Source organism: Typopeltis vanoorti, chromosome 8 (genome assembly GCF_054136105.1).
Source record: "Typopeltis vanoorti isolate ZY-2024b chromosome 8, IOZ_Tvanoo_1.0, whole genome shotgun sequence".
Lineage (NCBI taxonomy): Eukaryota > Metazoa > Arthropoda > Arachnida > Uropygi > Thelyphonidae > Typopeltis > Typopeltis vanoorti.
In genome coordinates, this window is record NC_143556.1 from 78,942,873 (window position 1) to 78,960,925 (window position 18,053).

At 34.5% G+C, this 18,053-nt stretch overlaps 1 protein-coding gene across 1 annotated transcript in view; it reads right to left on the reverse strand.

Annotated features, from left to right (window-relative positions):
* LOC150104149 (uncharacterized) overlaps positions 1–18,053 on the reverse strand; it is a 295,320-nt gene that overhangs the window by 62,971 nt on the left and 214,296 nt on the right. Inside the window, exon 16 of the mRNA XM_090396408.1 lies at positions 17,500–17,617. Within this exon, the coding sequence (XP_090252534.1) occupies positions 17,500–17,617 (118 nt within the window). The remainder of the gene's footprint in view (positions 1–17,499; positions 17,618–18,053) is intronic.

Consider the following 18,053-nt stretch of genomic DNA (forward strand, 5'->3'; position numbering starts at 1 on the left):
TAAGTTAAAAGCTTGAGCACTGTCTTGTATACAGCTAATTAAGAGTTTGGTTAATTTCTCTCTTATTCCATATAAATTTATTTAATTAACTTCCTACCATACTAGCTTTGTTGATTCTGTTGCCATTTCCATATTTTAATTTACCATCTTCACTAAAAATTGTGCCTAAATAGCTGAAATATTTTACTTGTTCTATAGGTTCTCCGTTCACAATGCAGTGGATATTTTCAGTGCTTCTGCCTAATTTCATTGCCTTTGTCTTGTTATTGCTGACCTTCATACCAACCATATCTATAATAACAGTTATTCAATTTAGTCAGGAATTCTTGCAGGCTTTAGCAGATTTATTTAGAAGTATAACATCATCTGCATAAAGCAAAGAGCTGACATTAACATCTCCAATTTTGATATCAGGTTTAATATTTTCCTTCATAATGTAATTCATATAGAAAATGAATAGCAGAGGGAATAATGTACATCCTTGTCTAACACGAGATTTAACATTAAACCATCTTCTTGTACTTCCTTCAATTCTAACTGCTAACTTACAACTCAAATATAGACTAAGTATTGCTTAATATAATGCCTCATTGACACCATCAACTGTAGCATTTTGAATAGCTTCTCTCTTAGCACTTTGCAATATGTTTTCAAGATCTACAAAACTTAAATACAGATCTTTGTAATAGTCCGATGATTTTTCAACAATTTGTCATAAAGTGAAAATCTGATCCTGACAACCTCTATTTGACCTGAATCCAGATTGTTCTTCCTGAACCTCTTAACCATTTTTCAAGTATACTGGCATAAATCTTACCAGGAACACTCAGTACAGAAATACCTCTGTAATTCTCACATTCAGTTTTATTTCCCTTTTTATATATGGGTATTATGAGAGCTCTACTCCATCTGGAATTTGTTCTTCTGTCCAGGCCCTCTGAACTATGCAGTGTAGCCACTGTAAAACTTTATACCTCCATACTTGAGCATTTTTGGTCGAATAACATCTACTCCAGCTGCCTTTCCACATTTCAGACTTTTGATGGCTTTTTCTGCTTCAAGCATGGATGTGTATTCCTGATTCCATGCCTGGTCAGCGTTTTTATCACGGGACTGTCATCACTGCTACTTTCATTTAGCAATTTTTCGAAGTAATTACCCCATACTTCAAGGATATCTTTTTCTCCAGTTTTCATATCACCTTCATCATCTCTAATTCCTTTTACAGCACTCTTTCCTCCATTTCTGAGCTTCTTCAACAACCTCCAGAATATCTTGCCACCTTCTTGATATTTATTTTCTATATTCTTGCCAAAGTCCTCCCATGACTTTTGTTTTGCCAGTTTTACACACTGTTTAGCTTTCTTACGTTTGTCTCTACATTCTCTAAGAGCACAATCTGACTTATTTGCCAGGAACTTTTGATATGCTTTCTTCTTTTCCTTCACTGCTTCTTTAACTTCCTGTGTCCACCAGGGAGTTCTGATTTTTCTATCCTTGCAGACAACCTCACCACATGCCTCTCTGGCAGAATCAATCAATGTTTTCTTCAGAGCTTGCCACTGAATCTCCAAGGCTTGATTCCTATTCTCAAACGCTTTCATTTTTTCTTCAATAATCTTTGTGTATTTTAGTCTACAGTTCACATCTGAGAGCTGCTCAACTTTTATTTGCTTTAAAACTTTCTTACATGTTATTCTTTTCAATATGAAATTCAATTTTATCCTGCTCAAGACTAAATAATGATCACTTCCAATTTCAATTCCTTTGTACACTCTGGTGTCCTGCACCAGGGAGAAAACATCACTATCAACAATAACATAGTCAATGAGACTTTTCTTATTCCTTGCCTCTTCTCTCCATGTGAATTTGTGCACATTTTTATGTTGGAACATGGTGTTAGTAATAACCAGTCCATGTCCTGAGCAGAAATTCAACAGGTATTTGCCATTATTATTAGCTTTGCTCTTTTCTCCAAATTTTCCCAAAATATTTTTGTATGTCTGACAATCATTTCCTACTCTGCTATTTAGATCCCAACAAGGACCAACTTTTCATTTTTCATTGTGTCGGTTGCTTTTTCTACAGCCTCAAAAAATTCTTCCACTTCTACCTTAGTAGAACCTTCTGTGGGACCATAGACACAAATAAGTCTCATTGTTCAGTTCCCCAATCTGATATTTGTCTATATCACTCTACTTAAAATTGCCAGTCATTCAAGAAGCTTAGCCTCATATTTAGTGTTGAATACAATGGCTACTCCTTTTCCTTGATTATCATTGCCTGAATATGACATTTTGTATTTACTGCACAGAAAGATCTCATCAGTTTTTGTCTTTTTTTGTTTCAGTATTGTGTCGATCTGGTACTTATCCAATTCCTCAGCTAGCTCCATTTCTTTGCCATTCAGGCTTCTTCTTTTGTTGATAGTACCTTGAACTCTGGTGATGTAGAGTTGGGGTGGATTTTAGGATTTGTTCCAGTAGCTGACATTTTGCTGTTTGCCCTGGTTCCCTGGCAAAAACAACAGAGGCCATGTTTAACCAGGTGACACCCCAGCTGGTATGAAATTCTGTCATATTGTACTATCATTTTGTATTTTGGTTTAAGCCAATAAGAATACAATATGGTCAGCTAAATTGCAAATTGATCCCATCCTCGTTCTTTCAGTATCCGGGTAGATACCTAACAGGGTGCACCACAAGAAGGTGAGGATTGGACATTAGATCAGAAGCCCTGATCAGTTTTCCGCATTCCTTTAAAGGCTATGTGGAAGTCTCCTCTCAGTAATACAGCTTTGACCCTTAAGCATCCCACATGGAAAAGTTTATTTTCCCAAAATAAATAATTTCTTCATATTGATTCTAAAAATGAATCAAATATTTTTTGAATTCTTTCTTAGTTGCCACTGCATCTATGACATTACCACCAAAATTTCAGATCCAATCAGAATTCAGAAAACCCACCAGTGTAGTTAAATATGTGCAGACCTAAGGATTTGATTTTATTGTGTTTATGTTAATTTTAAATGTTTTTACCCTCCACATTTATTTATAATGGAAAGTGTTGTGAAAATTAACATGTCATTAATAAATATATAATAATAAATGAATATGTGCCACCAATAAAATATATTATTATTATTATTCAGGCCTCCAAGGAGTCAAAAGACTCATCGAGGGAGGTCCTTTCTAAGACATAAAGTCTGTCAAGACTCATCGAGGGGAGGTCCCCCCCTGAGAAACACAAAGTTTATCATACCACTCCTTAAACCCACTGACCGTTCTCGCTCCCACCACTCCATCAGGCAATGCATATGGGTTTCTTCTAGCATGGCTCGTATACTGATGAACATGTTAATATATAAATAGTTGATAAAATGACTTCAACACTGCTAGTTAAACAGGATAAAAAATTAGCGATAGCATTAAATATATCTTTTATACTGACCAGGTCCATGACTGAACATGAATACATCAGGTGATCCAGCACAATTTTTTTCAAGTGCAGTATATATGATTAAATTAAGCAGTGATGGAATTATCATTAGAGCAAATCAATTTTTCCCGGTTTACTGAAGTTTTTATAATGTCATACTGCAGAGACAGATGGTGTATTGTTGGATGCAAGAATTACAAATTATTAGCAATACATTTATAAACAATGGCTATAGCAAAAATACTACATAAATACTTCATAAAACTACACCTAAAAATGCAAATAATACAGATTACAGTAAAACCATAGCTATTCGTTACATTAAAGAGTTATCAGATAATATAAATAGAATTCTACATCATTACAACCTTAATGCTACTTCACCTATAAAATTAAAAAAACATATTCAATTGCTCCAAGTATCCCCCCACCCCACCCTGGGTGGGGTATACCAAATCCAATGCACCTGTAACTTACCTTATATTGGTGCAACTGGACGCACAATTCCAACCAATCTCAACCATGCACTATGTGACAATATAACAATGCCACACACTGAGTGGTTGAGAAGGCAGAAAACAATGATTGTTTTCTGCCTTTGGACTCAACCTTACCAGAATGTATCACTGAAATAATTCTTATTTACAGAAACATTGATCCACCATAAATTTATGTCCCTTATCTAAGCCTTAGTTCTCCAGAAAGGCTGTACAAGAATAAAGCATACCTTAATTAACTTTCATCTAAAACTCCATCTTTGTCTATTGCTTATACCAAAGCCTAAAACAGCTGCAACAAAATTATCAAAACATTCAGTACTGATTCTGAAAGAGCTGTAGGCAGAAAACTTCCCTTCCTGTAGGCAGAAAACATACCTATTTTCAAAAAACATTCATGCCTTCTGGTCTCAAGTCAAACTTCTGTCCCTGTTACACTTCGATAGTTCTATCACGTCATCACCTTCATAATGTGATGATATGATAAGAGATTAACTGGATATCAAAAAGTTTTCTGATTCTGATGGCATTCCTCTGATTGTTCTAAAGGTCTGTATTCCATAGAGGACTCCTGGTCTATGTCACCTTACACTCTCTTATTCTACTGGTATCTATCTTACATCCTAGAAATCAGTCCACATATAATTCATTCATAAGAAGAGTGACAAATCACCTTCATGCTACACCCAATTTATCTCGCTTCAGTTCTCTCTAAAGTAATGCAAAGAACCATTAACATTAACACTCCATTATCATTACTGCCTTTTATGCTCTTGACTAATTAATGCTAGTATGGATTCTGCCACTGTCAATCAAAAGGGATCTGCTTATTTAATGTCGCCCATCTCTGGATAAATACCATAGTAAAGTGTAGGAAATCTCAAGTGGTTGTTCTTGATATCTCCAATACTTTTAAGCAGGTCTGGCACAAAGATCTATCAAGTAAGCCCCTAAAATGTGGTCTATCCTCTGACTTCTGCAAGCCAGTTAGAAGTAAGAGAGCAGACCAAAGCCAGTTTCTTTTTACTAGAAGCACAATACATGTGAAGGAGGAATGTTCCTTATGTTACTATGCAACTGATGCTGGTATTCTGCAAAACACTGTTCTATCACCCATACACTCCTCCAAACTCCTTGCCTTGTGTTTATCAAGTATGCTGTTCATGTCAATTTTGTCATTTTTGGACAGAGAGAACGCTTTGCTCAGATTAGAATCCAAGAACATCAGGACTACAAATTCCTGGAATCTGATTTCTAGCCTTGTTTATCATGACATTGACACTAGATAGAGTTCTTTGGAATCAAACTAAGATTCTGCACTGAAATCAATTTAAATTTGATAATCTGTTTGATATTCTTGAAAAGCATTACATCACTGTCTGAATCTCAACTTTCCTAATTGCATGCCTATTTTTGGGAAGTACTGTAATCACAATTAAGTATTCATAATTTTATGTATTTATTATTATTATTTTTTTTTGTGTGATAATGAATGAGTTATGTAAATCTGTATTTGAATGAGAAAAAAGAAAGAAAAAAAAACTAACCACTGTTTCTCGTGAACTCTAAATAGTGAAATCTCTTGTTTACTCAGCTGTGACTGAGACAAGAGTAAGTTGTTTATTTACTCGTGTAATACATGCTACATGACATTTGTTCTGAATGTTATTAACTGATTTTCTCTTCTCTTCCTGATGATGTCTGTGTAACAATTCAGGACTTAATAGTACTACATGAAAAGTTATATCATTACAACCTTCCTATCAACAATTGTCCTACAGATTAGCTTGTTATCTGTCAACATTCCAATTTTATCAGATCTTATATTTCTGTCTTCTAAGGCACTTTTTTATTGTATCAGTTCAATTACATCTGGATCTTTTTCCTACCATCCTGGCAAAGAACACTTCTTTAGCTAATCTTTCCTCTTCCATTCTGTTTAAGTGACCATACCAACCGAGATTAGCTCTGCTAACACATTCCTTGATGCTAACAATGTCAAGTCATTTCCTAATATCTTCATTTTTAATATGATATGGCCATTGATGCCATCTGTTCATGCCCCTAATCTTTCTCAGGACTCTCATATCTGTAGTATCTAGTCTTTGATCAAGTTTTATTTCTAACCCAATTCTGAGTTAAAATTGGTTGGAACACTGTTTTGTATACAGCTAGTTTAGTCAATATTTTGACTAATCTTGCTCTCTTATTCCACATAAATTTATTCAGTTGACTTCCTAACAAACCAGAGCTTTGCTAATTCTGCTGTTTTCCAAATTTAATTTGCCATCTTCACTAAAAAGTGTGCCTAAATAGCTGAAATATTCTACTTGTTATATAGGTTCTCCATTCAGTTAATTTTCAATGTTTCTGCCCATTTTCATCGTCTTCGTAATGTTACTGCTGATTTTCATACCATATTAATTACAACAGTTATTCCTTTAGTCAGGGAATCTTGCAGTCTTATACTGGATTTATTTAAAAGTATAACATCATCTGCATACAGTAAAGAGCTGAGATTAACATCTACAATTCTGATATCAGGTTAAATACCACTTTCCTTCATAATGTGATCCATATAGACAATGAATAACAGAGGAGGGAATAATGTACATCCTTGTTGGACATCAGATTTAACATCAAGCCAGCTTCCTGTACTTCCTTCAATTCTAATTGCTAACTTACAACTCAAATGAAGACTAAGAATTACTTGATATAATACCCCATTGACACCATATAGCTGTAGTGTTTTGAATAGCTTTTATCTTGGCAATAAAATTGGAATGTTGACAGATAACAAGCTAATCTGCAGGACAATTGTTGATTGGAAGGTTGTAATGATATAACTTTTCATGTAGTACTATTAAGTCCTGAATTGTTACACAGACATATGGCATATGCAAAAGGTCATATGTCTTTTGCACGTCTACAAAACTTAAATACAGATCTTTGTTATATTCCCATGATTTTTTAACTATTTGTCATAAAGTGAAAATTTGATCCTGTAAGTATCTATTTGCCCTGAATCCAACTTGTTCTTCACCAAGATTTCCTTCCACAATCCTTCTCAAATGTTTCTTAAATATGCTTGCATAAATCTTATCAGGAAAATTCAGTAGGGAAATACCCCTGTAATTCTCACATTCAGTTTTATTTCCTGTTTTGTATATGGGTACTATGAGAGCTCCACTCCAATCATCTGGAATCTGTCCATCTGTCCAGGCCTTCTGAATATTCAGTGCTGTCACTGCAAGACTTTTATATCTCCATGTTTGATCATTTCTGGTCTAATTTCATTACTCCTATTGCCTTTCCACATTTCAGGGGCTTTTGATGGCTTTTTATACTTCAAATACAGATACATATTCCAGCTGGAATTCCTGTTGAGTGTTTTCTACCACCATGCCGTCACTTCTTGTTGCATTTAGCAATCTTTCAAAGTAATTACTCCATACATCAAGAATATCTTTATTCTCAGTTTCATGCCTCTTTTATCATCTCTAATTCCTTTTACAGTATTTTGTCTTCCATTTCTGAGCTTTCTCAATAGTCTCCAGAATAAATTACCACCTTTCTGATATTTATTTTTTATGTTCTTACCAAAGTCTTTCCATTACTTTGGTTTAGCCAATTTTACAGAATGCTTTAATAATGAGTTAATAATGGTTAATAATTTAAAAAAGTTAATAAATAATGAGTTAATAATGGTTAAATAGAAATACATAACCTTCTACAAAAAAAACTTACTAAATGTCTAGCAAAAAAAAAAAGAAAGAAAGAAGGCATTGTTGGAAGACCACTCCATACCAGAACCATATTTAAATAAAGAACTGCTGTAACCCACATGCAGGATTACAGCATATCTAATCTTGTCAAAATACTTCTAGACTATATCAATAAAAAAAGTCACACCTTTAATTGCAACAATATAGTGTTCTGATTATCTTTAAGCAGTCAAAATATCTGAAAGGCAGACCAAAATGAACAATATCCAAGTATATAAAAAGTATATTGCAACTGGCCACAAGAAGTTGACTAATCCATAGAACTCTCTGAACCAGGGAACACATCAACAATGTCACACACTATTATGTTGATAAAGACACGACATATACATGTATCCATGGAAGGTTTTCCAGACTTTAGGTCATGAAATGGATTAGATTTTTGGAGGTGATACCCGCAATATTTGCAACATCTGTATTCCATTATTATACTTTAATAATGGTCCAGAATAGACCATTATTAAAGAGTTTTCCAAGAATCATATCAGATGGTATCGTGAATCAAGGAATCAAACCATATGATTGGAAGGCACTAATAAAACTCCAGCTGGTTCACCAATGCTATGAAAATCTTCATTTGTGTTCATTTGTGTTTCATCTTAATTACATAGGATTTCTTCAGGTGTAAGAGCAAAAAACTAGTAGCCAAGCAGTAAAATTGTGTACTGTTGTGCATGTTTGCACATTCATGTAAATGCATTTAGTTAATGATGGCTAGGATGTATTCAGACAAGTCGATACTTTGGGTTTATGTTTAGATATTTTGGATTCAATGCCACTTCTAAAAATTCCCACATTCTTTTCTTGGTTATGTCGTAGCAATGGTGCAATAGTTCAGACTTATAACAATTTATATCTCAGTGTCAAAGCATCTTATGGGTCAGCTGAAGTGTGATAACAAAGCTGAGGCCTCTCTTCTTCCTTGGTATTCAATATCTCAGATGTATTCTTCAATGCATTGCTTCATAAATTTTTCTGTCTATCCATAGTAAGATGATCTACATTCAACAATAGCTAGTAAACACCAGGATATTTTAGTGGGCCATGTCAAGGTTCTTTGGATTGGAGTAGTGATCTCATCCTGATAGGGAGTGACTATTGTTTTCATGTCATGTTCTCTCAGTATTTTTGTAAGTTTTATGGAAATGGATCCAATATACATGGAAGAGTGATGAAGCCTATGCCTCAAATCTTGTGTTGGGTAAGCAGTCTTGAGACAATACATTTATTGCAGCTATTTTGCACAAAAGTATTTTTTAAATATTGGAGTTTTTAGCCAGTTCATCCTCGTCAGTAATGAGTTGGTTGCTCTTGCTTTTAGTGTTGAAATAATGCCTAATTTTTGAGGCCTGTAATGACAGGAAGAGGCATATAGATATCTGTCAGTATGCATATGTTTTTGAAATATAGAGACTTTTAATTTACCAGATTCTTTAGTTAGTCAAAGATCCAGAAAAATGGAAGTGAACAATTAGATTCTAACTCATGGGTAAATTTTATGTTAGAATGTTGGCAATTGAGGGACTACAGAAAATTCAAAAATGAAGATAGACTATTGGTACCAGATTAGGAACATATCATCAACCTACCTTTTCCATAATTTTGGGTTTATAATGGTATTCTTCTAGGACTTTTTTTTTAATGCTTCCATATAAAGATTTGCTAAAATTGGCAAAAGAGGACTGCCCATGGCTAGACCCAAGTTCTGTTTATGTGTTAAGTTTTTGTACTTGAAATAGAAGAAAAACAATATTTAAGACATGCCCATAACCTTCTTTGAGAATTTACCTTATATCAAGACAAGAAGATCCTTGGTAGAAATGTGGTTAACAAATTTACTATATCAAAGTTTGCTAGAATGTCATGTTCATCAAGGATGATATTGCTGATGCTGGAAAGAAAATGCTTGGAGTTTTTAATAAAGGACAGAGATTGTCCTGTCAAGACCTAATAGTTAATTTCTCAACTAATAAACAATTTGCCAGAATGGATCTTCTTGCTTACCACCTACTTGTGGGCAAATGCCATGCAAAAGATGCAAGTGACTCTTGACCTCACTGCACTGCAAATATATCAAGTTTAAATGTTTTCATAATAGTTTTAAAATACTGTCACACAAAATGAAAAAATATGTTATAATGCTCTTTTTTTTTTACATCAGACTTGAAGATTGCCAAAATAAAACAGTGAAGCACACTGGTCACAATTAGTTGTCACTTGTTTTTATTACATAAGATAAAGTCCTTTTAATTTTAAAATATTAGCTAGCTGGAAGAATAAACAGTCAGATCACCGGCAATCCAAGCTTTAAATACTGCCCATTGAAAAAAAAAAAAAAAAAAACATGATGCTATGTATTTAAAATAAAGAGACGATAGGCTTCATTTCGGCGATGTAAACATTATTTAAATTAAGGGGGATATTAAATCCCACATCGTTTTAAAACCAAATAAGAAACTCAAAGATCGGAATCAGAGTTTCATGCCAAATATAGTAACTATAAAAGTATCTAAATACTTTTATAGTTACTTATATAGTTACTATAAAAGTATCTAAATACTTTTATAGTTACTATATTCGGCATGAAACTCTTTGATTCTGATCTTTGAGTTTCTTATTCGGTTTTAAAACAATGTGGGATTTAATATCCCCTTAATTTAAATAATGTTTACATCACCGAAATGAAGCCTACTGGCTCTTTATTTTAAATAATTTATGGGTGCACCTTTTTGGCAACTCGTATAGCAGAGTATATAAGTTCTTTTCGCTATACCCTTAGTATTATATTTGGTCTAGCTACTCACTGATGAGATCTCAATAAAGATCGAAACCGGTCTGGGTAGTGACCTCCCACCATAACATAATGTATAACATCATACATCTCCTAGGAGATGGGTTTTACATTATGTGAAATACTAAGAATAGTGATCAGAACTTTCTCCACTTTTGCTGTGAGTTGCCCTAGTTTGTACTACGTACTTGAACTACATGCTTTAGCTTACGCTAGTAGTCGCCGATACTTTTATAGTTACTATATTCGGCATGAAACTCTTTGATTCTGATCTTTGAGTTTCTTATTTGGTTTTAAAAAAATGTGGGATTTAATATCCCCTTAATTTAAATAATGATGCTATGTCATTATAAAAAAGTTTAAAATTACTTTTTCTAAAATCTGTAGCTATTCTTAAAATCCATTCTAACTTTAATAAATATGGATATGTAAACCTCTCAAAGACAGGGGAAACTGCAATTTTAAGACCTCTCAACTAGAAAGTGAAGACTTTCCTAAGACTAAGTTTAGCTATTTTCACTTCCTCTGCATTGCCTGTTATAAACATTACTTTTACACTGTATCCTGGACTCCATGATGACAAAACATCAAGCATGAGCAATTCAAAGATGTCTGAATGGAAGTTGGAATTACCAGAATAAGTGTGTTACAAAAGTCTTTGCTATAGCAGCCAGATGTGCTCAAATACATTTCGTAACATGCCTCCATTCAAATTACCACTACATGGCCTTGACAGTTACTGTAGCTACAAAAGTTAAGCAACAATAATTAAACTTTTTAGTACTGTTATTACTAATTTATGATGAAATATTCTAAAAATCTATGAAATACACACACACACACACACACACACACACACACACACACACACACACACACACACACACACACACACACACACACACACACATCTATAAAAAAGAAAAAAAATCCACGTGATGAAATTTCTGGATTATAAATTCATCACCTCAAAATACACTAGAATCACCTAATTAATGTCAATTATAAATAAAAATAAAATAATTTACTTACAAAAATGTTTCCAACTTCTGAACCAAATAATCACAATTTTTATAAATATTTATTTCCTCATTCCAATTCTAATCCCTTATCCAAACCAAGCTTTTCCAAGATTTCCAATGCCCCTTCACAAGAGGATTAAGTATATTATAGCTAACAAACATCAAAATTTATCCTCATTTTTTGGCCCATACTAAAGCTTGAAATGATTTCAAGCACATACAGTGGTATACTTGGATTTTGCAAAAGCTTTTGACAGACTGCCACATGACAAGCTGTTAAATAAATTGAAACGGATGAAAATGATAACAGACCTCTGAGTTGGATCAGTGACCGGCTGTCAGATCTTTGAATTGCTCATGCTTGATGTTTTGTTATCATGGAGTCCAGGATACAGTGTAAAAGTAATGTTTATAACAGGCAATGCAGAGGAAGTGAAAATAGCTAAACTTAGTCTTAGGAAAGTCTTCACTTTCTAGTTGTACATGAGGGTGCAGTATCCTGAAAGAGAAAGGTCACTAGTGGTATGCCACAGGGATAAGTTTTGGGATCACTGTTGTTAAATTTGTATATTAATGATATTGGGATGGATTTAACTGGTAATATGCAACTGTTTGCAGATGATGCAAAATTGGGGGAGAGCAATGCAGAGTCAAGTAGATGTTATGGCCTTACAGGAGGACTTGAATAGATTGCATGAATAGGCATGTAAGTGAAGATGTCAGTTAAACGTTGCAAAGTGTAAGGTTTTGAAATTTGGTAAGCAACGATGGGATGCATAGTATACACTTGGCAGGGAAACGTTAAAGGACATAGAGGGAGGAGATAAGAGATCTGGAAGCAGTGGTGAATAAAGACCTGAAATTCAGAGGCCACATTGCACAAGTTGTGAAGGCATAACATCAGATAATGGCAATGATGTGGAGGATCCTGACATGCAGAAATAAAGAGGTTATGATGTCATTATACAAGGCCTTGATCAGGCCTTACATGGATTATTGTGCACAGATTTTGTCACTAGGTAGTCATAGTGATGAGGATATATTGAAAAGGTGCAGAGAAGATTAACAAAGGTGGTCAGTGGTCTTTGAAATGTGGTGTATGAGGACAGATTGAAAGAATGTAAGTTGCAAAGCTTCATGAATAGGAGGAGGGGGGGGGGAGGGATATGATTGAGACATATAAGCTAGTCAGGGATTGTTATCAGGTTGACATGGAAGAGATTTTTCATAAAATGGGAGGGGGTAGAACAAGAGGCCATTGCTGGAAACTGTATAAAGAGGGTGTGAGCAGAGGAGTGTAAGGACCAGGTTCTTTGCATGGAGAGTGGTTGGTGAATGGAATGCATTGTGTTGGGAATGTAGACACATTGAATCAGTTTAAGGCACAGTTAGATGAGCTTTGTGCAATAGTGTGTACCTCCCAAGATGAGTTTCTGACTCCATGGAGGCCAGATGTTAATAATAATACTTACAGTACATTCAAAACTGATCGAGAAACAGGAAAAAGCAGGAAACCTGTATGGTAGATATGTTTTCTGATATCTGGCAAAAGCTACTGGACATTAGCTTTTGTCTAAGTATGCTTCCATCTATTTTGCAAGTGGATAGTTTCACTGCTTTTATATTAATTCCAATTCTTGCATTACTGATCACAGTAAACATCCTCCTGCCATTCCAAATTCACAATATTTCAACAGAGAGAGAAAGATATATACGGACAAACTGGATGCCAAAAGGTCTTATGGTTCTGATGACATTTTCCCAATTGTTCCAAAGGTCTATGCTCCAAGGTTTGATTTCTGTTTCATTTCAGCTTTTTATTGGCCTTATTCTGCTGGTATTTATTATGCAGTCTGAAATTTATTATGTGGTTCAAAAATCTATTCCTAAAAAGGGTAATAAATTGTCATCATCAAATTATGATACTTCTCTTCTTCTTCTTCAACCTTTTGGTTCTGTCCACTGCTGGACAAAGGTCTCCCCCATGATTTTCCAGATCACTCGGTTTCTGCCTCTCCCATCCATCTCACTCCTGCAATTTGTTCCAGTTCATCCCTCCACCTTCTTCTCAGTCTTCCTCTTTGTCTTGCTCCATCCATTGGTCTCCACTCTGTTGTTTTTTTAGTCCATCTTCCATCACTGCATCTGGCAATATGGCCAGCCCATCTCCACTTAGATTGTTTAATGTATTTTACAATATCCATGACACCTGTTTGAGATCTTATCCAGTATTTGTCTTCCTATCTCTTAATGTTATTTTTAGCATACTTCTTTTCATGCAATGTTGTGTTGTTCTTAGCTTTTTGTTTAGGGCTTCTGTTAAAGTCCATGTTTCTTCTCCATATGTTAGGACAGGAAGTATGCACTGGTTGAAAGCTTTCCTTTTTAGACTCATAGGGATGTCCCTTCTGAATATGTCTCTCATTTTCCCATAAGCCATCCATCCAAGGTGAATTCTTTGTACAATCTCTTTTCTTTGGCACTCCTCAAAGGATAACAATTGGCCCAAATACACATATGAAGTAACTTGTTCTATTTCATGGTTTTCAACTTTGACAGTTCTATGGTTAATATATTTATTCATCGTTATTTTTGTTTTTTCTCTATTTATTTTTAATCCAATTACTTTGGAGGCTTCATTTAGCTGATTTAGCCTTTCTTTGAGATCTTCAAGATTATCTGCTATTAGGACAATATCATCTGCAAATTTCAGATGATGCAGCCTTTCTCCATTTATGTTTATTCCTTCTGTTTCCCAATCAAGGCTTCTAAAGACTTCCTCTAGTGCAGCTGTAAATAATTCGGGAGATATGGTGTCACCTTGCCAGATGCCTTTTTGTATTGGGAACTTTCACTGTTTTTATATAATTTAATTACAGAAGTTGAATTATTGTAAATATGTTTTAGTGTTTCAATATATGGTTTCTCAGTTCGTTCCCTGGGTTTCAAGTGCTTTTAATTGAATCAAATGCTTTTTTGTAGTATCAGACATAAGGGTTTATTGTATTCAATTGATTTTTCAATGAGCTGTCTTAATGTGTGAATATGGTCCAAAGTATTGTAATTCTTTCTAAATCTAGCTTGTTCACAGGATTGCATTCCCTCTAGTTTAGATTTTATTCTATTATTTATAATTTTTGTGAAAACTTTATATATGGTGGGGAGTAGGCTTATAGGTCTGTAGTTTTTAATTTCTTCCTTATTGCCTTTTTTAAAAATTAATATTAGAAGTGAATTGTACCAATTTTTTTGGAATTTTTCTCTGTTTTAGGCATTTATTAAAGAGTTTAGTCAGCTGTTTGATGACAGGGCTTCCTCCCAGTTTAAGAAGTCTACCATAATTCCATCTTCTCCTGGGGCCTTTCCATTCTTCATTTCTCACAGTGCCATTCCTACTTCGTCTTGTAAGATCTCAGGGGCATCTCAAGATCTCAAGTTTTTCCTCATTTGAGTTATCCATAGATAATTCTTGGATGTCACAGTCTTTGTCTTCATAGAGTTCAGTATAAAATTCCTAAATTCTTTTGATTATTGCATCTCTATTTTTTATAAGTTCACCATTTTTTCCTCTTACTTCTTCGAACAAAGGAAATAGCTCCAACTGATAATGTTCGTCTTAGGACATTCATATTACTATTGTTTTCTATTGTTTCTTTAATTTTCCTAGTATGACATGATCTAAGTTCATGTTTCATCCTTTTACGTATAGTTTTATAAATTTCTGCATATTCTATTTTATTGGTGTCATTCAAATCTCTTTTCATATCTCTTCTTTTCTTCATCAGATCTAAGGTTTCCTGTCTTAGTTTTACCTCTCTTTGGTGCCTTTTTACACCTCCTATTTCTAGTGCACAATTCAAGATAAATTTTGTTAATATTTCATTAGTATCATTGATGGTAGCAGCTGTGTTTAACTTTTTTAGTTCATTTTTGAGTGATTCTCTATAACAGCTTTTATTGTGGTAGAGGTTTTGTAGATTCACTAAATTGGACTTTTTTCTTATGAGTATTTCGTTCCTATTTTTTGTTGATCCATACTTTTGCCCTTACTAGTCTGTGGTCACTTCCTGTATTAAATCTATTAAGCACTTCGGTATTATTTATTATATATCTTCTGATGGAGAGGATGAAGTCTATTTCGTTGTAAGTTTGTCCATTTGGGGTTCTCCAAGTCCATTTTCAGTTGATTTTCTTCTTGAAAAAGCTGTTCATAATAAAGAGGTTATTTTCTTCTGTGAATTCATTAAGTCTTTCTCCTCTTTCATTCCTCTGTCCAAATCCAAATTTACCGATGGAGTTCAGATAGTCATCTCTGCTTCCAATCTTGGCATTAAAGTCACCCATTATAATATGTAGAATTCTTTAAAATTATTTAATGTGGATTCTAATGTTTCATAGAAATCTTCTATCTCTTCATCTGGATGGTCCATATTTGGGGCAAATACTTGTATAATTTTCAGTTGGTATCTTTTATTTATGAAGAGACTTAGTTCAGCTATTCTTGATGTTATTTTATTAACAAACAGGACACTGTCCTTGATTGTTTTATTTATTAGGAATCCTACACCACCAGTTGAGTTTCTGTCACATTCACAGTGGTAGAGTAGATGTCCATCTTTTAATCGCATGAGGGTTTCTTCTTTCCTTCTTATCTCTGAAAGGCCCACAACATCCCATTTTATATGGTCCAATTCCTTCAACAGTTCTTCCAATCTATCATCATCCCGTAGAGATCAGCAGTTATATGTTCCTACTAATATCCTTCTATCATTGTGCACTGTAGGTGGACTCATTGTAGCTAGTGGAGATTAGCATATTTTTCGACCTAGATCCTCTGCCTAAGTCCAGGACACGTCCCTTTTTATGCTGGACGACGGACAAGCCAGTATGTAATTTTCCTATTTTATTCATCATTTGCATTATCTTCATGGGGAGGTATTTGGCCTTATAGCACCACACTGGCCAGACGGGTTGGTTCCTCACAATACTGCATAAGATGAAATGACACAGCAAAATAGGAAAGATTCACTCCTAGCCCTCGAATACTCTAATAGCATTGGGGGTAAGGAGCAAGAAGAGAAGAAAGAAGCAAGGAAGGAAGAGGAGGCACCAGTCTACAGATAATATAACAGATGTATATTACATGAAGTAAGGCATGGTCCAGCATCAGGTACCTCGGGTTTGCCATGCCCGTACTCACTAAAGTGAGCCCCTGAGGATATGATACAATTACTCTTAATTCAATTCTTTTTAAGTCATGAATAAGAAACATGAAGTCTGTGTTTATTAGCTGAGAACCTTTCAACTAATAAACAATTTGCCAGTATGGAATTCTTGCTTATGTCATCTACTTGTGGGAAAATGCCATGCAAAAGATGGAATAAACTTAAGTAGTTACTCCTGATATCATTAATTCCATTTGATTGGGATGGGAGAATAAAGGTCCATTACATAAGCTACCATCTTATTGTCTGCCTTTTGACCTCTATCCCAATGGCTTCAACAGGCCTTTAAGGCCCACATCCTTCCAAGCATGCTTGGATTTCGTAACCGAAATACAAGGATAGAATGGTCACTCCTAATGCCTCAAGGTATTCTTGGCTGTATCTTTATGTGTTCACGGGGCCGGTTTGCCTGCTTGCGGGATGAAAAACACCAGATAAACTGGCGAAAAAAACCCTACTGCCCGCGCCCAAGACCGGCTAACTTGGCTATGGCTGAGGAAGATCCTTCAGCTCCTCACGTCTCCGACGGGAATCGAACCTAGGACACTCCTTCCCCAGGCATATGGTTGCAAAGCGCAAAGCCACTAGGCTAACCACACGGATGCCTTTTGACCTCTGGGTTAAGGAAATTAAAAACCATAAGTTAAATTAAAAACTAAAATGTATTCTAAAATTCGAAAATTTTATGTTTTCCATTTATGGAGGGCATTATGCCTTCTTGTGCAAAACTTTAAAACATACCTTGCTCCTCATAAAAATAAGGAACTCCCAGTGCAGCTAAATAGTCTTTAAGAGGACTAGGATCATAAGAAGGGCTTTTTGGATCAACTGTAATAGCTCCAATAGTGTAGTGAATATCCTGAATAAATAAAACCATACAAGAGATGAATATAAATCATTTAATAAATTATTTTGAGTATAGTATACATAAGTGTAATGGAAAAATGAATGCACAAAAATCATATTGTTTATTGAAAATATTGAAAATAAACAAAAAAATATACTTCATATTTCAAAGCATTAAAAGAGTCATACAAAAAGTACAAAATCTGCTTCCTAACTTTTAACTCCTCTCAATTCTAACAGAGTGCCAGTTAGACTACAACCCAAAATTAAACTTGGAACTTTTAGCTATTTTTAATATAATATAATAACTATACACAGAAAATCCAATTCTTCATGTGAAATTCTTAGAATAAAAATGTCTGTATATTGTAGAAAGTTTTTTACTTGATACTTAAAGATACCAAGAAATTATATAGTTGGTTTTAATCCTTTTTCCCAATGAAGCAAAA